This window comes from Dryobates pubescens, chromosome Z (assembly GCF_014839835.1).
Source record: "Dryobates pubescens isolate bDryPub1 chromosome Z, bDryPub1.pri, whole genome shotgun sequence".
In the NCBI taxonomy this organism is placed as follows: domain Eukaryota; kingdom Metazoa; phylum Chordata; class Aves; order Piciformes; family Picidae; genus Dryobates; species Dryobates pubescens.
Genome location: NC_071657.1, coordinates 44,966,232 through 44,993,828, shown reverse-complemented (window position 1 = coordinate 44,993,828; position 27,597 = coordinate 44,966,232). Strand labels below are relative to the sequence as shown.

Genomic DNA, 27,597 nt, shown 5'->3' with positions numbered 1-27,597 from the left:
TCCCCTGTTCCAGAGGAAGTCTGGGTATCTGAAGGACAATACACAGACAACTCTCACCTCTGCACACAGTTAGGACAGCAATGAGGTGGAAAAGTGCTGTTTGGAGGGTCCTCTCTGGAACATCCTGTCTTAATACTGTGAAAAGTCACTGGCTCAACCATTTCACCTCTGAGCAGATGACTGCAAGAAATACTCAAAGGGAAAATAAAAGGAGCAAAGTCCTCTCAGTACATATCATTAATGATGAGAGTGAACATGTTGACACCATCTGTGCTAGCCTAATTCTGCCTAACATAATCTCTACCACAGATGTACAAAAAGGCAAAGTGACCTAGCAAAGTCTTTAAAACAAACTGCAAAAATAATAGATAATAATAATAATAATAAAAAAAAAAGTGGGATTTTTTTTTAAAGATCTTTCAAGAGGTTACTCTTGGTGGTAACTGAGGGCATACCTCTCCTGAGACATGTTTAAAAATCCCACACTAAGATGTGGGGATCCACTCCACTAGTAGATCCACCTTCTTAGTCAAATCACAGCCTCCTTTTTACTGTGGTCAGACAGCCAGCACTTACTGAATATATGCTTGCCTGTGCAGAGTTATGATATGTGAATACATGAAAATGGGCCTGTTGACATAGCCATCACTACCTCTCATTTGGAGCAAAATTCACACAGGATCCTATAAAGATTTTTACTGCTCATGTTCTTAGACCCACAGAAAAAGCTGACAGTACTTAGGGACTATTTCATAACCTGCTCAGAGGAGTGAGGTTTGAGATCCCTGAAAATACTAGGAGGAGCATGGACCTCCTTGAGTGCCATGATTCTCTGTACACGGTCTAACGTCAGGCCTGCACCACTTGTCCACACTGTCCTGCTCTATGTCTGTTATCCTCAAATTTTTGATCTATTTCCAGCATGTGCAATACTAACAAAGAGATAGTGAGGTATATTTGAGTAATTCTGGTATTATTCCATTGATTAATATTGCTCAGTGCAGACTAATCAGCTTTTTAAGTAGGTAGAAATAGAAGGGCACAAAGATGAAAAAATAAAAGTCATTATGGTGATTGGAATGAAAAATTACCTGGTGAAATCAGAACAGCAGATGAAAACAAGGCAATCTCCTCCTCAGTCAGCTGCAAGGAACATAAATTCTTTGCAAAGTCAAATGCTTCATTTACCAGATCATCAGAACCTGCAGACCACAGAGGACAAAATCAGTTCTTTAACCTGCCATGAAAAGTGTATAGTTTTGATCTCAAAACCAGTAGCGGTTGAATGCCTGTACTTCAAAGAGGAGTGTCTTCCATAAGCTATTACAATACCACCTACTGCAAAAACTCTCTCTAAAACACCTTTTGAAGCACAAAAATTGTGAAGAATTAGGGGCATGACCTTTATGAAAAATGCACGGACAACATAGAGGAAGTTTTTCTTTTCCCATTGTGGAAAGAAATGCCATTTCTAATCAGATATTTTATCTAAGAGATATAAATGGCCAGCCCTAAATAAGTTTATTATATATACACTCACACATGTATATATGCATATATATAACAAGCTGCCCAGGGATGTGGAGGAGTCACCATCCCTGGAGGGGTTTAAAAAACATATAGACGTGGCTCTTCAGGAAATGGTTTAATGGTCAAGGTAGTGTTGGGTTGATGGTTGGACTTAATTATTTTAGAGGACTTTTCCAACCTTAATAATTCTAATTAACAGTATAAATATTTATGAAAATTAGTGAGAACATCATAAATACCAAAATAAGACAACCAATGCACATTAGCAAATGCTTTAAACTCACAGCATTAGATTTATTCATATGCAATTAAGAAAAATACATACCTATATGATAATACATAATATCTCCCTTTCAGTTTGGGCATGTATACATTTCTGACATGGTAAGAATCTCATTGAACAGCAAACCCCATTCATTTAGCTATTAAAATTTCAGGTAGCACTAAATAACATATTGAGTAATAATGCAATTGTTTCAATATTGAATCTAAATGACCTTAGACGTTTTAGGCAAAACAGTATTTTAAGTAAGTCCTTGTCTATATTTCCCAATACTTCATCCTTTTAGTCCACTCATTGCTGGGCCTAAAATTGTGTGCTACCTTCTGCAGTACACAATAGTGAGAGTGATTTGATATATCAAGAGTAACTGAATTAATGACATAAGCTCACTTTTTACCAGATCTTTATGTGGTAGAATAAGAAATCTGTCTGAAAAACCTTCATGGCTATTGCTACTGTTTTTTTCATTATGAATCAAAAAGACAGTCTGTCACTATGTGACTCAATGTAACTTGTTGAAAAAAAAGATGAACATACCCAAGGCTTTAAACATTTGCATCCCTCCGTACTTCCCTTCAAACAGAACAGTATTATTAAGTGGATTGAAGGCACGGCACATTCTCACCAAAACCACTTCCAAGCAGCCTATTAGACACACACAAAAAAACAAAAAATCAAACTAACAAACAAACAATAGAACCAGAGAAAAGTACCACACATTACTGCAAAAACATCAGAATATAGAAAATTTCAAGAAAGTCTTTAGAAGACATCAACCATTAAACACATTGGCAGGGACAGACACACTTTGAAGGCATGGTATGTCTCTGAATGAGAGAAGGAAATAATTCTGACTGCTTTGAATCAGAAGAGATAATTTCTGGTACAGCCTAACAATCTTTTTTTTTAGATTGATTTTCCCCCTTCATTCTAACAAATTGGCATCCTTGACTTAATCTAGACCTAATTTAGACCTGGGCAGATACTTTCAGTTTGAAATATTTTATCCTGAAAAGTAGGCATTTATTGAAAGTATTTTAAAAGAATTATCCAAAAATTACACATAGGCATGTACAGAGAGCATGGCCAGAGCACATTACCATAATCCACTCTCATTTATTCTGAAACCAACTGGCATCAGCAGGGATTTTCCCTCCTGTGCCCTGGCTGAAGGGTATTTCTGTAGTCTCATTAAAAAGATTAGAGATGACCACAGAGGCAGGCCGCAGGAGCCTCATTTCGCTAATGACAGTTGGGGATTTTCCAGGGTGGCAGATGACTGATTCAAGCAGCAAAATTCACAGGGTCCTTTCACCACATGTCAGGTGGAAGACTAAAGTTTCTGCAACAATTGTGTGTGTGCATGTACTTAATAACCACAACCAACTGTAGAAGGAAGGTGATCAGAAAACAGTAATATGATTAATGTGGCAAAATATGGAAGGGTTAATGTAGATAATGAAACCAACTGAAATTAAAACTTCAAAATAAAAGCGGTTATCAGAACAAAGAAGTAGAACATGTTTCTGATGTGCTGGATGCTAAATCAGTTTCAAGACTGGCATTTACCCACCTGACTTAAGGAGGAGAATTTGGTCATTTTGACAGAGTTCCATGAAGCCTGTTATGCGCTTTGCAAACTCCACCACATACTGGATAGCGTGGGTGATCTGAATCGCACACTGCTGCCACAGAGCTTCTCTGGTCTTCGGGAAAATACAGACAGAAAAGAAAAGCAGTAAGCAGTGTGTTCATCAGTGTGTAAGTTTTTCAGGTGGCCTTTCAGAAAGATGAACTCCTCAGAGTCCATCTCCATCCCCAAGCAGAGATAGAAGTATCTGTGCTTCTCAAGGAACCAGACACTTTCTTTAGAAGGCTGTTTTCACAAACTGAGTGATATGAACTCTGGCATTGCCTCTTCAAAGAGGGAGAAGGCATTGTCCAGTGTCAAAATGTGATTTGAATACCGGCTTTTGTGCAAGACAGAGAATAGCGCAAACAATGGAAACATCCAGAGTACTCTCAGGGAAAAAGTGTCACAGTGCTCTCAAGATATCCAGTAAGATATTGTTTCTATTTTGAAACTTAAAAAAAACCCAATTGAAGCACCATTGTGATCTGAACTCTAATTGCATGGAAATTTTGTCCCTATAATAATTTTCCTTGCACACACAAGTGTGGAGATGTAAATGGATACTCTTGGTTTGCATGTCACAGATTTGCAAGCCATGGTGTGTTCTTATTCTTGCTAGTACTGCATAGCCTCTCTGCTTTCAGAGAATGAGATGGAATTTCTTCTGTCTTTTATGTGATCAGCTAATATGCTAAAGGAAATCTAACTGAATTAATTCAAATGATGCTGGTACAACAGGGTTTTGTGTGTGGTGGTTTTTTTTGGTTGTTTTTGTTTTTTTTTTTTTCCCCTTCTGTTGGCTGGACTACATCTGAATTGGTGCCAGTGAGAAATAATCTTAACCTGACCTGGGAGTTGCAGAGGTGGAACAAAACCATAGTGTAACAAATTTTTCCACCCAGCTTCCAACCACTTCAGTTTAAGGTATATATTCAGTATATCATTATCTATTGTCTGCAATTGACAGATATTTGTTATTCACATAAAGAAGGGATGTGTTCTCAAATTATAAATAAGTGAAGTTAGGTTTTCTTATTTTCTTAAAATCTTTGCAACAGAGGATCCAGTCCTGATGACATTAAAGACAAAAGAATTTCTGTATGAAGTTTAGACACAGAATCATACCTTGCTCTGGTAAACCTTAATTTCTTCATATGTGTGGGTCTGCCATGCTAGCTGGTGCAGTTCTTCCATTGTGTATTGACATGTCTCCAGATGAGATTTAATGATATTCTGTGCAATTCGATCTGTGAAGAGCAGAAAAAAAATAGCTTGTATAGGACAGTGACTAGTGATTTGCAATAACAAAATGTTGAAAAAAACCAAACAGATTTAAGGAAAAATTACCTTTTCTTTCCAGTGCTGTATTTATAATATTTTTTATTTATGAAGATGACTGTTGAAAAGTGTTTCAATATTCAACCAAAAGCCAAGCAATGCTTGATAAATAGTGAATCTTGTGAAACTATTCAGACACTTTCACCTGGAAATGTTCCCCCCCCTGCCATGTTTAAACAAATATCATTTGGAGACCCTGCTTAGTTGATCACTCCTGCCTTCCCCAAGCCTGTGCATCTGTCCAGATATGATGCTCAATCCTGACATGGGTATTTGCATTACTTTGAGGTGACTGAAATGGAAGAAACAGGAAACACGTATTTTCTCCTTTTTCCCCACTTTAATTTTCAGCAGAATCAATTTTGGTTTGGCTCAATGAGAATGGAAACTGATGCTAGAACTGATAGTATCCTGGAATTTACGTGAGAGACGGGGAATAGATCTCACAGTGAGGATTAAGTTACCTTAAAGTTTTTCTGAAAAGGAAGCCTTATAAACTATTGTGTAACATGTAATGCAGGATCCAAGCAGAAAGGGAAGCATTCAATGCTGGCTAGACATTTTATGTAAAGCAAGAGTCAGCGTCTCAGACACATATATGAAAATAGATATTTGCCCTTTAAGTCACTTGAGTGGACTAAAATAATTTCATAAAATTTTCTAGCATGGATTCATTAGCACTGAAAGTTGAGATGTCTTGATAAGCTATATAAATTACATGATTTATTATTTTGTAGTTTTGAGATCTGTATGTAGTATCTTCAGCCTGAAGATACTACTTAAAATGAATACCCTTTAAACAATGGACAGATCAGTCACAGAACTGAGCTGAAGCCCTTCTGGCAGAAATGTTGGTTTGCAGAAAAAATATTTCTCAAAAAAGGAAAGGATATTGACAAGGCCTTAGCCAAATCTGAAGCAGAAAGAACTAGGAATGCCAGCATTTACTCATTCACATCCTCAATGGTCTCCACACAGTGGGTGTATCTGATGCTCGGAGTCCCAAAATAACACTGTTTCTTTGGCCAAATGCTGACCGAGTTAAAAAAAAAGCTGCAACAAGGAAAGCTGAAAAATAAATGTAAACATGTGCGTGCTTGCTGAAATCACTGCTAAGGGAATGTTATTTAGAGGTGATACCTGTGCTACTGTCACAGTTAACAAGCTGAGGCTCAGTGGAAAGGTACTGAAGAAAACACAAAAGAGCTCCATGGCATTCCTTTAAAAGTTGACCCTATCTTTAGGTTTCCTTATGGAAGAATTGACTTGGGCATAAAGATAACTGCAAGTGTATATTACAGTATATTAGTGTACAGGGATCTATCCAGTGTTATTTTGTGGAAGGCTGGATGCCTTAACCCCTAAAGGTAAGCTGATGCATTATATAGCAAAAACCTCAGTTAAATGGGCATGTTAGAACAAAAGGATGATGCATGTAAAGAGTTGGTCAGGTTTTCTTTTAATATCAACAAAGGTTTATTTGCATGTCTGTAATTAAAAAATATAAGAAATCCTGACCTTTTTTTTCTACTTAAACTACAGTTCTAACAACATCATCTTTCTGAAAACCTCTTTAGCCATAGTAAACCTGACTGTTGAAGATAAGATCAAGTATAGGTTTTGTCACTTATATTTCTGGAAGGATTCAGCCAGCCAGAACTCAGGTATGGTCAGAGGAATATTTAGCCCTTGTACATAAAACACCGGAACACTTCAACTTGATTGGTGAAGGATTTTGCCTTCTTCATCCACTGGTTTGTTTTTTCCTCTTTTATGCTTCTATCCTACCTCTGCTGGCCTCACCATTGTTACAAAAGCAAGACGTATACACAGTCTTGACATAATGAAAATGCTTACCATAATTATGTTAAATACCTTAATATTATTGCATAGACAGATTTTGAATAGCATAATGTGACCTCATGCCAGCAATCTGAAAATAAGACCTTTTCATTTCACTGACCTCAAAATATGCCTGATCAGCTGTTTTACATTACTACAAAGATCCTAAGCTCCCTTTCCTATCATTTATGTATTTTTCTGGGGAACAAATTGATGACACACTATTCAGGGTTCTGTAGGGATGGTGTCCTGTGTTTTACTCCCATACATATTTTCCTTATGCACTTATGCTTCTGCGGAACTGACATGAAATCCCATTTAGATGTGCAAAGGCCTAGGGCAATCAGCAAGAGGAAGCTCCAAATATTAACATCCAAAGAGGAATCAGGTGCAAGACGGACTTGAAACTCTTGTGCCTCAGGCTAGGCAAGGCTGAGTGTGTGTTGGAAAAGGTACACTGGACCTCAGGGGACAAGGGGATTGCTCAGTCAGCACACACAACAGAGGGGGTTGCTGCTTACACTCAATTGTGGAGCTTGTGGAAGAAGGTTTATGCAAATATAGCATACATTTGGTGTGCAGAACTTACACAATGAAAAAAAAGAAATATAAGCTTGTCTTGGCTTCTTAGATGGTTCAGGAACAGAAAAAAGAAAATAATTCAAATAGGGTTTCAAAGACCATAGCCGACTTTTCTGTAATTTTTAGACTTCATCATCTTTTTCAGCCTTTAGCATCTTTTTGATAATGAATTTGGAATCAGTACACATCTTGTCAAAGCCTGTGTGGTCCTACACCACTGAGAACAAAGTACTGAGAGCTAATGTAAAGCTGTTCTGTTACAAGACATGGGTACTGTGCTGTATCCAAAATACCATGGTTCTCTGAGACCTAGTGGATCTGAAACACTGCTAGAAACTGAATACAAGATATTAAATCTTTTAGTAAAAGCATGTAAGATTTCTTAGTATTGGTACCTTGAGATTTTAAATGGAAAGCAGACACTTTTTGTACAAATGCTAAGCTTCCTTTAAAAAAGGCAACACACCAAACCTCCATGTTCAACTGAGAGTCAATAGTTTCAACTAGTATGAGGTCTTGAAAAATCAGAAATACTCAAACAAGATATATCCTGTAATGACCATTTGTATTTAATTTCTGTCCTACATATATGCGACTAGTTTTGTTGTTAGTGTGTTGGTTGGTGGTTTTTTTGTTGTTGTTGTTTTTTTAAAGACACCCCTGCTCATTGCAGGTAAGTTGACTAGACAACCTTTAAAAATCCCTTCCAATATAAAATATCCTGAGTCTACAAATGACCCACTCTTCTAGCTGTAAAGTCTCCTGACAAAGAGACCTAGATATTTTTGGTTGGCATAGCAGAAACCTGAGACATCAGGCTTGCCTGTGTGCCCTGCAGTGGTAGGAACACTGCTTTTCCTGTAGCTTCTCTTGTAGTTCCTCCACCATCAGCTCAGGTACTGCTTGAGGGACCGTGAAAGGTTCCAGCTGGATGGGGGAAAAAACTGATTGGGATTTTGCAATGCAGCAGTGTGTAAAAAAATGGGGCAATTGCATAGTAGGTGTCTGCAAGAAGCTGAAAATAGTAAAACGGCGAGCTGAAGGATGTGTTAAAATTATTTGTTCTCATTTAGAGAAAAAATGGTGGGTTTCTGGAAAAATACTTTGTGTGTATATGTGATTTTATGGTCTGTGATAGGCAACTTGTGGGACAATATGGTCTCTTGTCTAGATGTAGATCTAGATCTATCTATGACTAGATAGAAAAACAAAAATGTAACAGAAAGATGTACATGTACAATATGTGAAATAAAAGCTCTATGTGCAAGGGAGTATGGTAACAGAATAAATAAACATCTACAGAATATGCTCCATGGCTTATGACTCAGTGTTTACAAATCAGTTGTTCAGATCTACAATGGAAAAAGGCCACATGCAAATATTGATGGAACTATCCTTGTAAGAACTCAATTGTCTGAAACTTCTGCTTCCCTTCATTGGGGCAGGACAGTAGCTAAGGAATTATTCAGTGATCCTCACAGAAAGATTGGGCAGAAAACAAGACTACAAAAGCTGTATTCCATCTGGAATACAGGCCAAACCCATATGTTATGAGGGAAAAACAACACTTTACAACCTATAAACCTCTTGCCTAAACCTGGGACTAAAGCTTACAACTTCCAGAACAGCAAATGACCTTTTCAATTTCCACATTTGGCTATTCTGCTCTAATTTGGGGTCAAGTACAATGCTGGTGGAAATAGGTGTAATAATTTCATGGACTGCACAAAACATTCACCAGCAGTGAACTTGGCCTGCTAAGTAGGAGTTATCCACAGCACTTGGCAGTCTGCTTCCTACAGGCTCTTTAGTGCTTTCATTTGTCTCTTTTTCCTCAGGAGAGATGCTAGTTTTTCTCAGCATTCCCTTCTTTTGCACTGGGAACTAAAGAACTTTGAAGTGTGCCTCCTAAAAAACTGATAATCATCCTCAATTAAAATGAATAATGAATTTTTAATTTGCCACTTAACCTTAGGATCCATTTGAGTAGCTAAGAGCTCATCTCAGCTTATATCCTAAGTTGAGCTCTCACAGGGATCCACTTTGAATTAATGCTACAATAACACCACAGCTTTGGCTGGCTGCTATAAGCATGAGTATCAGTTCATACAACTATCAAACTCCAGCTATCTATTCTAAAGAAAATCTCCATTCTATGGCTCAAAAGAATGCAAAACTAGCATTAGATTAACATTCTTCTGTACCCTAATTCAAGGTTATTATAACTGCAAAATGACAAATCTTGCAAACTTTTAATTACACAGATTACCCCAAGGAATTCTTAGACAGCAGTAGAGGAAGCGACACAGGCAATAAAGTGAAAATGTCTTGTATTTGTTGCCAAGCATGAATAATAGGTCCCAATTTTTGTAAATGAACTGGCTGAATCTTTTATTCACAGAAAATCAGGAACACTTTTCCTAGATGTGGTTGCAAAAAGCTCATCCTGTTTTTCACTTGTCCCTGGCATTCTCAACGTCATAATGCATGAAAAACTCCCCTTTCAAAAAACATTATAGATGGAGTAGCAAGTCTCACAGACCTAATTTGTTTAATAAATTTCTAACACTACACAGTATGCAGGCTAGGAAGATAATCTGAAAGACTAAAGCAGGGCAATGAGGCTAATGAAGGTCCTGGAGCACATGATCTATAAGGGAGCTGGAGTTGTTCAAGCTAGAGAAGAGGAGGCTGAGGGGAGAACTTATCACTCTCTACAACTACCCGAAGAGAGGTTGGAGCAAGAAGGGCAAGTGACAGGATTAGAGAAAACAGTCTCAAGCTGTGCCAGGCTGGATATTAGGAAATATTTCTTCATGAAAGGGTTATCAAACATTGGAATAGTCTGCCCAGGGCAGTGGAGTCACCATTCTTGGGTGTGTTCCAGTGGCATGTGGACCTGGCACTCAGAGACATGTTTTAGTGTTGGGCTGAGGGTTGCTCAAGCGTTGGACTTATTTCTGAGGTCTCTTCTAACCAGATATATTCTGCAATTCTGTGATATGAGACTAGAATCATTTGAATTTTGTTCCAGAATAACCCTCCCGTGTGTTCAAGTAATTGAATGATTACTGTCAAGAACAAATTGCACATCAAGGCGATGTTAGTTGTGTGAATACTGTATTTCTTCGCTTTGAAACAAATCAGTTTAATTTGTCTTTCCAAAAAAACCCCCAAACCCCAAACAAAAAAACCCTCACAACCCCAAACCAAACCAACGTCCCTGCTCCCCTCCCCCTCCCCCCCCCAAAATCTAATAAAAAATAGAAATGACAATTAAATGAAGTCCTAATATGGAGGAAGCTAGAGAATGGATTCAGAATTCTGTTAAATCCTAGAGGATCTTTATAAATGCTTAAAGGTCCCCATTTAATAATACTGTTCCTGGGTCTCAGCCAATTTTGTGAAAAATGTATATTTTGTACTAATTAGAAACCATTTAGCTGGCAGCAAAAGCGCTAACCAAGGCGATAGCTAGAGCTTACGGGACATGGACTCTACAGGCACTGTATAATTATCACAAATTTATTGAGATGAGCTGTTTCCTAACTTCTTTCAGCATAGCTTACACAAAGAGATCTCTATATTAAAATCAAGGCTATTACAATAAAAAGAATGTGGTTTCATTTATTAAATTAAGCAAACATTGTTTGAAGTGAACATTGTTCACCATGAAACACAGAAATATACAAGGCATAACTTGAATATTAAGAATTTTTAAAACTGTTTGGAAGGATTTTTCCCTGTCACAGTCTGCAAAAGGCTGATAGATTAGACATATATTTTAGCCCTTCATTCACTGTGACAGGCCTACATTTAGCTTTCCACAGAGATTTTAGGCAATCTAGGTATAGAAATGCTTTAAAAAGTTAAGACAAATCATTCTGTGGTGGTTCTATTTTCCTGTAGTGTGACAACTGTGGTGAATCAAAGTGGTGTCAGCATATAGTGTTAGAAAGGGAAACAACTTGTTTGTCATAAATGATGCTAGTGATTTCACTGTCCAAGGGGAAAAATGTCCATGATACCAAAAGGGAACACAAAGCAGCACACCCTTCCTTAATATTTTGCTTAAACTATTCCTGTTGGCACATGACATTCGGCTAGCCTACTGCACTATTAAAACTGCTCTGATAAACAGTTTCAGCTTTTGTCTGAGCCCTAGGTCTTGTACTGTATTTGTCCACTAAACATATCCATGTACCTCACCTGTGTGTTTCACTCCAACTTTTTCTCATATATTTTCACTCTTGTATAAAAGAATTGTGACTGTTCAGTGAAATAAATTATCAAAACTGAATAGACTGAAGAAAGACATTATTGTCTAGAGAGCTAGGAACAACATCACAATCTGCATAACAAGCAGTTATGTTATTCTCAAAAGCAAGGTGCAAAGTAGTGAAAATCATGAAATGAGTAATAAAATCTGCCAGACAGAGGTCACACAGTGTGAAAATGTCAGCTATTGCTTCAGGAAGTTAAACTGAGAAAGGAAAAAAAACCAACGAAAACTCCTGTTGGCTTCCTTGAGCCTGAGGATTAAAGACTGAATAATGTCCATCATGACCAAAAAAAAAGCAGAAGTATGAATATTGTTGGTGGTGACTGGCTTGCAAGTACAAACACAAAGACCTGGATCATCAATGCTCAGATAAAGGCATTGCTCTTACAAGAAGTTAAGCACTATATCAGTATTAATTCAAACTGATCCCACTGATCCATATACATCATTGATGATTTCATGAGTGTCTTGCCCTTTTGATCCTCATCTGTAGTGTTGTGTTCCAAGACACAACCCTGCAAGACAGTATCCTTCATATGTTCCAGGCCCTCCAGGCCCTGGCATCTGCTCTGGCCTTCTCTTTTTGAGCACATCTTGCAGAAAACCAGGTACATCTCAAATGCTATCGACATTGTTGCTCTGAAGCATTTAGCAGAGAATCAGCCGAATGGCTATTCCTACAACCACCAGCAGCAGCGTGCCTCAGTAGTTATTATACCATTAGCTTTACATTGATCCTTTTGTATGATATCTAATCTGAGAATATTCACAGGCAGTTCTGTTCCCGAGAAGATTATCATGATATAAGGTAATATATGGGATGTATGATGATTTTACATATTTTGACTGCCACAAATCTTTTTGGATTCTCAACAGAATGAACACTTTGTTAAGCCTGATTATGCAAGAAGATATTCATACCTTTTGAGAAATAAGGGATTTTATATACTTGTTCCAATGGATTAGAAATGTGTCCACTTTAAAAGACTATATTACCACCCTTAAGAAATGTAAGCTGTAGATAAGGTTGTTTTAATACTGTTCCATGTATCTTTTAAATTAATTTGTAGCACAATCCGAAAAGTAATTAAAACAGAACAAAAGATCACAAGATATTCCCCATGCTCAATCTCTTACAGTAAATAGATATTACTGATTTTATTAATTTCATTGCTTAATTCAGCTTCTTACATCATTCAAATAATCACAACTACAGTTAAGATGGGACCTCATTGCTGTGTATGATGCAGAAAAACACAGTCAGTAGAAAATTTTCATTTTTTGAAAATATTCATCCTGTGCCAGAAGTAATTAAACTTTATCTCTTTGTAAACCAAACTTCTGATTGTATTACAGTTGCAAGATCAATCCCCACAATAAACATAAAGAGTAATATTTAAAATTACATTTTCTACAGCATCTATACTGCATAGTCTGTAGTATGGTCAAACCTCATCTAGGAATGCTATCAGCTTTACAATTTGGAGAGCCCAATCTCAGGTATAGATTTAGGCTTTACTTTATTTTCAAATAGTTTTAGATCAATTGTTTTACAGTATAAATTTAAACTAGAGTTAGTAAAAAGGCATCACATTGTGCTTATTGATCTGCTGCAACTAAATTAACCGTAGTAAAGCAGGACTGCCAGAACCAACACACAACTGACACAAAGTCCATTGCAATGGCTGTGAGGCAGCAGATACTGGTAATTCTAAAATCACACAGTGAAAAAAAATGGTGTGGAAATATAATACCTTCTAGAAAACCTTCTTTATTTTCTATGTCTACATCAAAAGCTGTAACACTAATTGTGTCCTCCCCAAGTATTCTTAAAAAAGTAAGAGCTGAAATATCCACTTAGTAAAAGATAATTAGTTATTTGGGAACATTTGGATCATTTAAACTACAAGGCTGGGCAATAAACTCATTAAAGCCTTTATGTAAATCTGTAATTAGGCTGATTTTGGACTAAGTTTATAAATAAAGAGAGATTACTAATTTGGAGGTGGAGAAAGATAGAACTAAAAAAATGTTAGAAACTTTCAACAATATTACATTCTTTCCCCACAATTTATGCTAAATGATTTGTCAGTTTTACTGGTTAGATTGATTTCTAAATACATGCTTTAAAAAATCAGAATCTCCAATTATATAAAAATCCCACCCTTCACTCCAGCATCAGTTCAGCTAGAATGCTTCAGCATTGTAATGCTCTAATTTATTCCTTCACTTTTCTGTCTAATTTTTTATAGTGAAACATTTCCTGAGCAACGCTGTCAAATCTGTTTTAAATCTTGCCAGTCTCTGTTCTCTTCTTGAATGTCCAAAAGGGGGAAAAAAACCACCTAGTTACGACAAAATCAAAACACCAAACCAACCCAAACCCAACCAACCAAACAAAAAAACAGCCCAGAAGATTTTCTAAGTTTTGTCATGGGAACAAAAAAGAATACAGAACTGAAATATTAATTTATTCTGATTGTCACCTTTAAATAGGTAATGACGGTAATATACAGTGCCCCAAGGGTATCGGTGCAGAAATGCACATGCTGCACATTTTTAATTGCTCACTAGATGGCAACATTGCTCTGCTGAAATAAAGCTGTAAGTTTACAGATACCTGCCCTGCAAAATTTCACTATCACCTTATTAAACAATGGCTCAGAAAAAGAGGTGAAGAAACATTACATAGGATTATAGTCACAAAGCCATCATTTCTGCTTCACTGTGTGGTAGGCAGTTGCCTTGCAAAGGGAACACTAACAGTGATGTTATTGTCACCTTTTGGTTTGCCTAGAGAGTTCACTGCATTTTGGATATGATGGGTCCCTACAGTGTCCCTCCAAACAACATCTAACTGACCAATATGTGCTCAGGAAGCTGATCATTAACACTTGGTTTGGCACAGAGAAGAAATGCTGGAGATACAGAGAAGGGAGTTAAATGACAATAATAATGAAGAATGCTTATCACAATGGAGAAGTGCTTTTGCAGCTTTCAGCAGTAAGGCACAACATCACCTTTAAATCATCATTATGGTGCTGAAATATATATATATACACACACATACATACATATACATATATATATTGCATATGCAACTTAGAGTGCAGTGGCCATCTATAAACAGTATATACTGTTTCTCAAATTAATGGGCAGATTTTTAGCAAAAGGAGAATGGTGTGGTACTAGCTTCAAAGGTATCTTTAGCAGAGGAGTTGAGAATGTTTCCAGGAGAGTATCTCCCATCAGGATGCAATAGTGAACTAAATGTTGAGTTCTTGCTTGTAGGATATTGCAGCAATGGAAACTTAGTAACTTTACAGAATACTTTGCAATTTACTTTACAGAATAGCTTTACAGTTGCCCACCATTAACTCCTGAGATGAATGTATAAGTTAAGGCTTCCATATGAACCAGATATAATTTGTAGGTTTTATTTTCTAAATTTATTTTATATATCCATCCTGATTTGGGTTTTAAAACATTTAGAATGTTTTGCTTTGCTATCATTTCCCAGTCAGTGTGTCAGGGTTAAAAAAGACGTACATTATGATGGATTTGGTGAGTCGAACAGGTGATGCCTCCTCCAGTTCTCACTACTTGGCTGCCTTAGTAAGCTATTGCTCACATTAAGCCCACAGGACAGCAGGGTGAGAGGGGCTGGGGAAAGGGAAAATCATGTCCAAGCATACAAACCTTATAATTTTACTTTTATTTTGATAGAAATGTAAGTTCTCCAGGCTATTAAGTACCTTCAAATACTGCTGTAGTTGAAGAAACACCATGTAAATATACATAAATGATATTATTTTTTCCTTTCTTTTCTTTCTCTGTAATTATAAGGGCTGGGCCAGGTGACCTCCTGTACTTGGTACCTTATTGACTACCTAAGTATGTACATCTCCAGAGCACTCTTCAATTTGATCTGGCATGAACTCTCAACTAGGTAGAGAAACAGCCTTTCCAAGTCATCTTCTTGCTGCATTGGACCCACCTAGCTACAAATCTAGATCGCCTCCACTAAGATGCTTTGTTAAGGACAAAATCATCTCATTTAAAAGAAAAAGGAGCTGTCCTGGAACTGCATCTGATGTCCAGCAGAGGCTCTATTTATTTGTGAGCTTTGAACTGATTTCTATATGCTTTGAGTTTGTTTTAGTAGCAGGAACTGGAATACTGACTGGGCTGAGCCTGAAAGCTGGTGAGGGACTTTTTAGGGTGTCAGGTAGTGGTAAGACTAGGGCAAATGATTCCAACCTAGAGAAAGGTTGATTTGGATTCGATGTTAGAAAGAAATTCTTCACCATAAGGGTGGTGAAACACTGGAACAGCTTGCTCAGGGAGCTGGTGGAAACCCCATCCCTGGATGTTTTTAAGGCCAGGCTGAATGTGGCTCTGGGCAACTTGATCTAGTGTGAGGTGTTCCTGCCCATGGCAAGGAGGTTAGAACTAGGTAATCCTTGGAGTCCCTTCCAATTCTGACAGTTCTATGATTCTGCCTAATGAAGAACCACCTGGTTTTATCCAACTTTTCTTCACTGAATACTCTGGCAGTTACAAGAGATATTTGTGGTTTTATCTGAAATTGCACTTTCTTATATTTATCCCTGTCTTCCACCACAGTCATTACCTATCCTTCTTACATTGATCAGATAATGTGCAGTTGTACCCTGAAATATTCAACTCATTTGAAGGAATATACCAGCACTAAATGGCTGGATGGGAGCACACTACGATGGGTTGGGAACTGGCTGGATGGCCGAGCCCAGAGAGTGGTGGTGAATGGTGCCACATCCAGCTGGCGGCCAGTCACTAGTGGTGTGCCCCAAGGATCAGTGCTGGGACCCATGTTCTTTAACATCTTTATTGATGATCTGGACGAGGGCATTGAGTCCATCATCAGTAAATTTGCTAACGACACCAAGCTGGGGGGCAGGAGTTGATCTGCTGGAGGGTAGAGAGGCTCTGCAGAGGGACCTCAACAGGCTGGACAGATGGGCAGAGTCCAAGTGCATGAGAATTAACACATCCAAATGCCGGGTTCTGCACATTGGCCACAGCAAACCCATGCAGAGCTACAGGCTGGGGTCAGAGTGGTTGGAGAACAGCCAGGCAGAAAGGGACCTGGGGGTGCTGGTCGATGGTAGACTGAACATGAGCCTGCAGTGTGCCCAGGTGGCCAAGAGGGCCAATGGCATCCTGGCCTGCATCAGGAACAGTGTGGCCAGCAGGAGCAGGGAGGTCATTCTGCCCCTGTACACTGCACTGGTTAGGCCACACCTCGAGTACTGTGTCCAGTTCTGGGCCCCTCAGTTTAGGAAGGATGTTGACTTGCTGGAACGAGTCCAGAGAAGAGCAACAAAGTTGGTGAGGGGTTTGGAGCATAAGCCCTATGAGGAGAGGCTGAGGGAGCTGGGGTTGCTTAGCCTGGAGAAGAGGAGACTCAGGGGTGACCTTATTACTCTCTACAACTACCTGAAGGGAGGTTGTAGAGAGACACATGATGGTCTCTTCTCCCAGGCAGCCAGTACCAGGACAAGAGGACACAGTCTCAGGCTGTGCCAGGGGAGGTTCAGGCTAGATGTTAGGAAAAAGTTCTACACAGAGAGAGTGATTGCCCATTGGAATGGGCTGCCTGGGGAGGTAGTGGAGTCACCATCATTGGAGGTTTTCAGGAGAAGACTTGATGGGGTGCTTGGTGCCATAGGTTAGTTGTTTAGGTGTGTTGGATTGGTTGATGGGTTGGACGCAATGATCTTGAAGGTCTCTTCCAACCTGGTTTATTCTATGCATTCTATGTATTCTAAATATGTGTGAAGGAGCTCATAAGTTTAATTTGCCAGCACCTCTTTCTCCTAAAGCCATTTCCTAGTACAGTATTTAGAGATATGAGTAATCATGCAACATTTTGCTCACTGTGCCATTATAATACTGTGTTGAAACACTGTGTAAAAATTTCTATTACAAAACTGCTAAGACAAACAATTTTCCACTACAAAGTGTAGTGTAGATTGAGGCATGTTTAGAAAGCAAGAGTAACTTCACACTTGAATTAAATCATAGAAGTGTTAATGATTAAAGTAGGCCTGACCATTTTGATTCATTTTTGATGGAATTATAAAATTAACATGTGAAGAAAATAATGTAAATGATGTGTAGCTTCTGTGAGAAAGTATCTTAGCAAATATTTTCTTATAACCAAATCAAAATGACAGGAAAATCAAGACTTGGTATTTTGATCTTTTAGAGAACCTTAGTGCTGGATTATAAGCAAAAAATAAATACTAAAGTAATTTATGCAACTGCAGCAAGTTTTACAGACAGGTGCACCAGGGACCATTATTAAGGCCTGTTTTACAAGCATTTAACAGTTTTATTGATTATCTGAAAGCAAGGGTTTGCTGCATTTTAATTAAATAAAAAGAAAATTCCATATTGAAAGAAATCACAAAGCATCAATAGACTGTAAAATAATGTAACGTGAGAGAAAATGTTAGAAAAATAAGGAGAAAATGAGATTAAAATCTGGAAATATATGGTCAGAGGTATATCAATAAAAGCTGCCCTATACAGGAGAGAAGTGAGTGAGAAAGAAACAAAGCAGTAACACTGAAAGAATAAGTGAACTGATTATGAATATGATGTAGAAGCTGCAAAGACAGTTTTGACTCTGGGCCACCTGTGAAGAAGCTTGGAGAGCTTAAAGCAACTTTCACAAGCCCAAGGATAGAAGGAGTCTCACACATTCATTTATGAGGAAAAATTAAGAGTGTTGCACTCAACATCAGCAAAGTGACAAATGAGACTGTGCTTAATACGTGTGCTTCATGCATTTGAGGAATATAAAGAACAGAAGAAAACTAAGACTGGAAATTTGAATCTAACAGAAAGTCCTCAGTGAGGAAGAGAACTAACATCTGCAATATGCAAAGTAGCCAATGGTTATATCACAAGATGGTATGAAGAAAATTCTATCAGGTATGAGGATTATTACAGTGTAGTTTTTTCTATTTCTTATGCATTCTCTATGATTTCATCTAACAGTGAAGGTAGTAACTTCTATTTAACATGAATTGAACATATTCCTAGATGGCAGTGAAGTAAGATACAGTGCTGCAGTCAAATTTAAGCACACTGTAATATGAAATTAACGTATCCTAGTGTTTAGAGTTTTTCTGCTTTAACTGAATGACTGCAGCTTTACAGTTGGTCCAACAATCCAGTGAAGCATTAGGAGGAATTTCATATTTGTTTTCAAAACCAGAAAATATCATTCACACAAAATCACAGAATCACAGAATGTTAGGGGTTGGAAGGGATCTCCAGAGATCAAGTCCAACCCACCTGCAGAGCAAGATCACTTAAAGGCAGGTCACATGGCAATGTGTCCAGGCAGGTGTTGAAGATCTTTAGTGAAGATTTCACAACCTCTCTGGGCAGCCTGTTCCAGTGCTCTGTCACCCTCACAGTAAAGAAGTTTTTTCTCATGTTGAGATGGAAATGTCCATTGCCCCTCATCCTGAAAAGAGACTGGATTCATCCTCCTGACAGCCACCCTGTAGATACTTGTAGACATTGCTAAGGCACCCTCTCAGCCAGAGAGACTGTTTAGTCTCCAGACTAAACAGTCCCTGGTCTCTCAGTCTTTCCTTCTAAGTCATACTCCAGTCCCTTAACCATCCTTGTAGTGACCCACTGAACTCTCTCTAGCAGTTTCCTGTGCCTCTTGAAGAGGGGAGGCAAGAATTGAGCACAACATTCCAGATGTGGTCTACCTAGGGCAGAGTAGAGTGGAAGCAAACTTCCCTCCACCTGCTGGACTCACTCTTCTTAATGTACCCAAGTATACTATTGGCCTTCTTGGCTACCAGGGCACATAGTTGTCCCATGGATAACTTATCAACAATGATTCCCAGGTCATTCTCTATGGAGCCACTCTCCAGCAGGTCAGTTCCTAACCTGTAGAGGTGCATGGTGCTATTCCTCCCCAGATGAAGGACTCTACGTTTATTCTTGTTGAATTTCATTAGGTTCAGTTTTGCCCAGCTGTCCAGTCTGTCCCAGTCTCACCAATGGCAGCACAGACATCTTTTCATCTAGGTTGTTGGTGAATGCATTGAACAAGATTGGACCTAGCCCTGAGCCCTGGGGAATACCAATAGCTACAGGTCTCCAACTGGATTCTGTGCTATGACCCTCTAGGCTCTGTTTAGCCAGTTCATGATCCCTCTTACCATCCACTCTTCTAAGCCACACTTTGTGATCTTTCCCACAGGATGTTATGAGAGACAGTAAAAAGCCTAGCTAAAAGCCAAGGAAGACAATCTTAGTTTTCTATGGTACATCTCTTCCATTTTTTCAGTTTTGTCAGCTGGTCCATTACAGTACATTATCTCTCACTAACACCCTTTCCTCTCTGCTGTAGGAAGCACCAGTACCTGGGCAAAATTCTAACAATTTAGGAGCCCCATTTCCAAGTTCAAAAGGAAAAGAGGTAAATCCCAGTTGCTCACAGACAGGCTCTTAGCTATGTCCTGTGCTTTGAGGTTTTCCTGCTGTGTGCTCTAGAAGGGAAACATTCACCAGATGACACAGAGTATTAAAGACTGGGAAATGTGGGGTGGGCTTAGGGCTGGCTGATTTAGGACTAGGAGAGAAAAAACATCAACAAATTATGCATTATTTCTAAGTGGACCTTTAAGAGATAAAAGGTCTCTAACACTCCTGAGTCAAAAGAGCCTGTTAGCTTCAGTGGGATCCTTTATCCACTGTGGCCATCTTCTTTCTTTGGACTCACCTCTGCAACCACACACAAATCCTGATTCATAGACTATCAAGGTACCTCCTCTGAACCCCTCTGAGAACATTTCCCTTTGGTACACTGTGCTGCAAACAAATTGCTCTTGTGACTGTTTAAAATATCTCTCAGCTGGTTTGGAGTATTACAAACCATTGTTGCAGGACTGAGGTTTGCACATGAGAAATGGAAGTTGGAGCAGGTGTTCCTTGCTAATCCACTGTACTGCTACACAGTGGATATAGGACTTCACTGGACAGCAGCCTAGGCCAAACCTGGTAATAAAATGTCCCACTAGACAGAGTGGTGGAAAAGTGAACTTTCTCCTGAAAATTTGCAGCTAAAGCACATAAGTTGTTACACATCTTCCTGCATATAGAATTTATGAGTAGAAAACATGCTACAGAGTCTAGCTGCACCTTCATTTTCTTATTAGACAGTAACTGCTATGTATCACCTCTCTGCAATATACCTCCAATGCATGCTACATCCCCACATAGGTCTCAGTGCACATATATTTACACATCTCAATATACATCCATGAGGCAGTAAGGCCTGGTCAGAACTACAGAGGAGCTTTTTGATGTGACATTAATGAACTTGTTATGGGTACTGTTGAATACCATATAATTTCCCCCTCTACCACCCCTTCTTCTTTCTTTTTAATTAAATTCCTTTAATGAAGTGTTACCTTTTCATTATATTCTGAACCACAAGAGACTCAGCATACTTCACTCATGGCGGCTGGAAAGTACCTAATTAGGATGCCAATCTTCTTTCATGTTGTTTCTTTACAATATAAGTAGTACTTCCAGTTGTGTTGGAGAGGCACAACTAGAGGTGTTAGATGAAGAGAAATGCTCCTTAGAGAAGAATTACTGTTAGCTGTTACCTTCTGAACTCTCTCATCAAACAGTGAGGTCTGTCTGCTACTTTTTGGAGTATCCATACAACTATATTCAGAGTTTCTGCACCTCACAAATTCAGTGAACTTACTCTGTATGTGCATCCACACACCAGAAGCAGTAAGCTGGAGCCTTTTGACACTAAATACCCTAGAATTTGCTGCTGTGGAGATTGTGGGTATTGACAAGAACATGGATGACAGGCTGAAGAGATCATTTAACCCTGATAGTAATGAGCTCATTTGAAAAAAGCTCCTTGCTATTAATTATCATTTGGTTCTGATTGATTCATCAACTGATCTGATGTTAATATTTCTAAACAGTGTGAATTCCTGAGTTCAAGAAACTGCATAATTTGCAAACCTGGTTAAAACAGAACTGCCTTGATACTGCGTCAATTACTGCCAGACTGATTTTCTTTCCTTAACTCTCTGCATCTGTACACATATACATGTATGAAAAAATAATTATTGTGTACCTGTGTATGGAATTCCTGTATGATATTTTAATAAAGACAGTACTGCAATTTATATTTATGTATACATATTACACCAAAGGAATGAGACTTTTCCTTACCTATTTCAGTCATGGATATCCCTGGAGCTAATTGCCCGTTGTTGAAAGAGCTATAGGTAAACAAGTTTGGTACAGAGGTGAGGTCATAGATAGGTTCCTGCTTTATCTGTTTGATTCCAGTCATGTCTAACCCAGACTGATCTGGAGAAGGCTGGGCAGAATCCACATTATAATAACCCTCAGACTTTGGCAGGTCGATGACGTGCCCATTTGAGTAGGTGCTGCCAGTTTCATTATTCAGGTTGCTCAAGCCATTGCTGATGCTGTTGCTGTAAACCCTGGCGAGGGCTTCTGCCTCACCACTCTGCTGCTGCCGTTGTTCCTGCAGTCGCTGCTGGTGCTTCTGCACTTCAGCGTACAAGCTATCCCTCTGCTTTTTGGACATTCTTCCAAACTTCACAGCTGAAAAGCAAAGCACAATGCAAACTATTGTTGTCTTTCAGTTTGATTCCCCTCCACCCCAGAACTCATGATACTGAATTCCAGCATTATTTTTGCTCTGGAAAAGATTTTTTTTTTTTAAATGTGAGTGGATGCAAAGCTTTACACCATATGCATCTCACAAAGGAAAAAATACTGTATCCTTGGTTTACAGGGTGATGACAGTGACTCTTACTTGACAGGAAGACCAGTCAAGGAACTCACTTCCCACTATGAACGTTAAAAAGACCATTCATCCTTTTAAATGTCAGTAATCACTGAATAACAACCCAGTGTTGTATGAAATGTACAGTCTGTAGAATCATAACCCATATGATTTACTAACTTTCCACAAACCTTTAAACAGTGCACTAACAGGATTAGTACTGTGTGTGAAAACAAGCCCTGAAGTCTTATTATCACATCTTTTCAACAGTATGTTTCCTTCACACTTAAAAAAACATAAAATCTTGCAGGTTTGAGTTAGAACCTAGAGAAAAATCACAGATTTGGAGGTAAGCAGCACAAACGGAAGTAATTTTTTCCACAAAGGAAAGTTTCAGGGATTTACACAATTAATTTACATAATCTTTGTGCATAAATCCATGCAGTCCTTCTGATGAGAAAGAAAGGAAACATTAGAGTGCAAAATACTCTCCCCAGAAGCAGGGTTCATTACACTGAGACTGAAATTTGGAAAAATGATAGGCTGCAACTAGAAGTAAATCCAAATCCAGGTCATAGCTGATTATCTTCCCCCCCACTCACACCTATCTATGAAGTCTGGGCTAGCTGTTGGGATCTCAGAGCAGAGGTAGCTGTTAATTATGCTTGAAAACAAATCAAAGAGACATTCCCATGAACTTGTCAGAGCACAGATAAGAGGGCATTGCTCTGGAAATATTAATTTCTATTTGTTATGAAGTGTGTTCTCCAACATTGTGTGTTTCCAGTACATCTGTAATTGGTATCAATCCAGGGACATCATATTTATTAGCACAAGATGGGCCTGTCTCTCATTTTTGCTACCCTATAGTTCAGCTATGGTCCTTGAGAAAGGTCTGAATATGTACATGTGGATGAGAATCTTCAGGAAAAGAACAGAAAATAAAGAGCATAATATGAAAAGGAAGTGCCAGAACACCAAGAAGATTTCAGCTTCTTCAATCTGTTTCCACCTTTTTGCACCAAGAGGTTTTTTTTCTGGTTGCCAGCCTTAGGTTACTAGCAGTCCATCACAGAGGCTGAAAGCTACATCACATGAACACAGCTTGCCCCTGGAATCAGTCCACGGTACACGGCACACCCTTCCAGTCAAAATACAACAACCATATTTTGAAAAATGTAACTGTATTTTCTTCAAATACAGGGCCTCAGTAATAAAAACAAACACCCACTGTTTATTCTCATTTTATATTCATTAACTGGATTCTCCAGCTGCTGTCAATTAGCATCCTGCCTCTGCATGATAAAAATGAATCTGTTACATGACTGAGAGGTAAAAATCATGTTCAATTTCCCTGTTAAAAAAATCCATACAGCCAATTTTAAACTTGCAAAAAAGCGCTTAATATCATCAAGAATAAACACCCTTAAATAACCAATGAGAAAGGAAAGCAATGCTGTGAGAATAATCACTCCCTTTGTCTGTATGCAGTGGTCCCTGAATCATAGGCTGGGAAGACAGGGCTGCCAGTTACATTAAAATGCCCCTGTGATACCTCAAATTATTGGAAAATACTGCTTTTAGGAGGAAAGCACATGCTGTTAAAATACTGAAATGCTACTACTTTAATCACCTCCAGGAAGAATTGGGATCTAAGGCATCAAGGAAACAGCATGCTAAGACCAAAAAGAGTTCCCGGATTAAACGCTATACTGTGAGGCCCCTCGCAGATTGGTGAACAAGTTGTTTCAGTGAGATACGAGACACACTAAAGTAGGAAAAGACCTTTCATATTCCAAATTTTAAACATGTTTATAAAATGTGGACCATCTAAAGAAGCAGTGTTTTAAGTAACTTTTGTGGATTCACAGATTCATGGATTGCATTGGGTTGAAAAGGACCCTTGAAGGTCATTTTGCAGTGATCAGGGACACTTCCAACTAGATCAGGCCACCCAAGGCCCCATCAAGTCTGAACTTCTCCATCAATGACTCTTCATTTCAAACAGTGTATTTTACCTGAACGTTCTATGACACAAAACAGCTTCAAGGCAATGGCAATTAATATAATCTGCCTTCCAAAATGGAACACTTTATTTTACCCACTGTGTCTGTGAGCTGGAAAACCCCTGCACGAGCAGTGGTGGTGGAAGAAAGTCAGCTGTGGACAGCCTTGCTCAAGGTTCCTGCTTCCCGGAGCTCTGGTGTGCTGCATGTTCTCAGCCCACTGATCATGGCTTCTCACATCACAGTTTGGAAAGTGTACCAGAGCTCTACATGGACCTGCTATTGGATATAACATGGACCTTTCCTTTGGCGTAGCGTCCACCTTCATTGCTAAACTACGAAATGTTTTATCTGTGACCCAGATGGGGCTGGGAACAATGCACATGTAAAAGAAATGAGTTTTTTTAGAAATGCAAAATATTTGATCAAGTGTTCTGATTAAAACAAAGAAAAACCCCTAATGTTATCAAGGTGTAAATTTCTTCTTAACGGCCCATTTAATATCACAGATCTTTAGAGATCTCAGGGAAAGTGATGCCTTCACATATCAATATTTAATATTAAGATAAATGTTATTTTTTTTTTATTAGAGGTTATTTAAACTGGAATATAAATCTAACTCTCCAGAGGTGACCCTTTTGTGCATTTGGTCAGAACAATATATTTAGCTTCTGACTTTTTCTGTTCTAAGCTAATACTGCTCTCCATTTTGTGATTTCCACACCTGCCCCATGAAAATACCCTCCTTTGTTAACTGAATGGCAAAAGTCCGACTCTCACAGTGTGTGTGTTACAAAGAAAGGAGCTTCTCCTCTCTCTTTTTCCAGAAATCTACAGGGAGTTTAAATAAGTCAGCAGTGAAAAAGAGTTTCAAAGGGTTTAGGTGTGAAGCAGGATTCTGACTCCTTACCATCTCGAGACATTCCCAGGGCGAGACATTTCTGCAGTCGGCAGTGTTGGCAACGATTTCTGTTGGTCCTGTCAATTAAACAGTTTCTCTGCCTTGGGCAGGAGTAGGAGGCATTGTTCTGCTGACTCCTCCGAAAGAATCCCTAGGGGCAAGAGAGCGAGAGAGCAAGAGAGAAAGAGTATTACAATGTGCATATATACACACATACACACAGAGAACCATTTAAATGACTGCTATAAACTCTTATTTAGTGCAATGTTACTTATGCTACAGCTTTGCATATGCACTGACCTTGCATAGTGAAATTAAAGAACATTTATTTATAGCAAGAATTATGCTTCCCCCTCCCCCCAAACCATGCGATTCTACTTTGTTAAAATGCAAAAAATAATGTTACAAAACACATTCTTATTGCACAATAACAACCATGTATCATCTAATGCATGCTTACAATAGAGGAAAAGTCTGTCACTATTTGTAAACAGATGTCTTAAAAGTACTTGTTCTTTCTTTAATGAAAGGGACCTGTAATGAACAACTCTGCCTATGAATAGCATTAGAAGCTGAAGTCTACTGTTCAATTTAAGTTGGCAAATGTTGATCTGATCTGGAGGGACCATACACTTCAAGAGTGAAAAGTAATTCAAATTCAAGCATCACAAAAGCACTGGGATTTAATGACTGTATCAAGTAAAGCCAACATACAAAGCAACACTTCTAGATGCTACCATGAGAAAGTAATGACATTTTCCATTTCAATGGAATATAACATTATCCATTTTATCTATGTAAAAATTTGTAGATATTCTATCTCCTAGAAGGTTTGTCTTGCCAGTTGTGGCCTATTTGGCTAAGGAACAGATGGCTAAAAGGAGAATATTAACCCATATCTAAGGCCTAATGAGCTCCCAGCTGCTACAAATGACACCAAGAGGTACCATTATGGTAGAAGTCACAGGAAATGGCAGAGGTGAGAAGAGGAATGAAACCAGGGGTGAGGCTTAGAAAGGGAAAGCCAGAGAGAGAATATTTTGTGAACTTTTTTTTTCTTTCCTGTAAAATAAAGGACAGGAGGAACAGAGCCTAGAGAGAACGAAACAAAGAGATGCTCCTTGACTACTTTGGCACCTTTAGATGCAGGCAGCTGCAGGATTGTGTGGTTGGAGAACTGAAGAATAGCCCATACACTGCAGGAAGCCATGAGAGGAAAAGGTGGGAAAAGGCATTATTACTGCAGTTACACTAGTTAGCAGAAATGATACGGAAGCAGATGTGCCTTTCTGGACTGGTTTCCAAATAGCTCTGAATGGAGTCAGAAAGCAAGAGCTGACTTCATTGATCGAGCAAAACCAGTGATAGCTCCACACGGTAACAGCAAGCAACAGAAGTTACAGTGCATTGTGTTTTAGATGAACAAGAGTGGGTAAGCAGCGTGGCCACAGCATCACAGGGCTCAATTTGCTTGCTACAGTTTCTGCCTAAATTCTTACTCAATGAGGAACCCAATGAGGATGGTGTGGGGTGCCAGTAAAAACAGGTGACAGGTATGATTTCCCACCAAAGTAATTGTCAGCAGCACTTTTTTAAGGTCAAGCATAACAAAACTCACTTCATCTAGTTTATGATGGTTGTATCAGTGATTACAGTTTATCTAAAAAACAAATTAAGATTTATGATTGGAAAAATGTCATGGGGACTTATCTGGTCCCAGATGACCAAAATCTCTGTGAAACTGGGGAGGTGACTTTAAGGCTGAATGGATACTAATCACAGATATTTCTACTGTATTTGCTGAATTGTATAGCTAATGCTCATTTGACATGCAAAGGGTTTTCTGGTTTAAAGGTTTAGATTTTAGTAGCTCCTATGTTGATATACATTTGAGAGAACACATCACAGAATCACAGAATGTTAGAGGTTGGAAGGGACCTTGAAAGATCATCTAGTCCATCTCCCCCTGCAGCATCACCTATACCAGATCACACAGGAATGCATCCAGGTGGGTCCAGAGGAGGAGACTCCATGACTTCTTTGGGCAGCCTGTCCTAGTGCTCAGTCACCCTGACTGTAAAGAACTGTCTTCTTGAGCTGAGGTAGAACCTCCTGTGTTCTTTCTTGTACCTGTTGTTCCTTGTTCCACCTCCAAAAAGACTTGGCACCTTCAGCTTGACACCCACCCCTCAGGTATTTATAGATGGTGGTAAGATCCCCTCTCAGCCTTCCCTTTTCAAGACTAAACAGCCTCAGGTCTTTCAGGCTTTCTTCATAGGAGGGATGTTCAAGTCCCCCGTTTATCCTCAGCTCTTCATTGGACTCTGTCCAGA

The 27,597-nt window shown here is 38.8% G+C and overlaps 1 protein-coding gene across 2 annotated transcripts in view; it reads right to left on the bottom strand.

Moving 5' to 3' along the window:
- The window catches only part of RORB (RAR related orphan receptor B), a 155,364-nt gene that overhangs the window by 6,149 nt on the left and 121,618 nt on the right, over positions 1 to 27,597 (bottom strand). Inside the window, exons 3-8 of one of the 2 annotated variants that reach the window (XM_054178043.1) lie at positions 25,274 to 25,415; positions 21,772 to 22,173; positions 4,572 to 4,693; positions 3,387 to 3,519; positions 2,351 to 2,458; positions 1,092 to 1,202 (exon numbers count right to left, since the gene is read on the bottom strand). In XM_054178043.1, coding sequence (XP_054034018.1) covers positions 1,092 to 1,202; positions 2,351 to 2,458; positions 3,387 to 3,519; positions 4,572 to 4,693; positions 21,772 to 22,173; positions 25,274 to 25,415 — 1,018 coding nt within the window. The remainder of the gene's footprint in view (positions 1 to 1,091; positions 1,203 to 2,350; positions 2,459 to 3,386; positions 3,520 to 4,571; positions 4,694 to 21,771; positions 22,174 to 25,273; positions 25,416 to 27,597) is intronic. The other variant, XM_054178044.1, reaches the window with a different exon arrangement.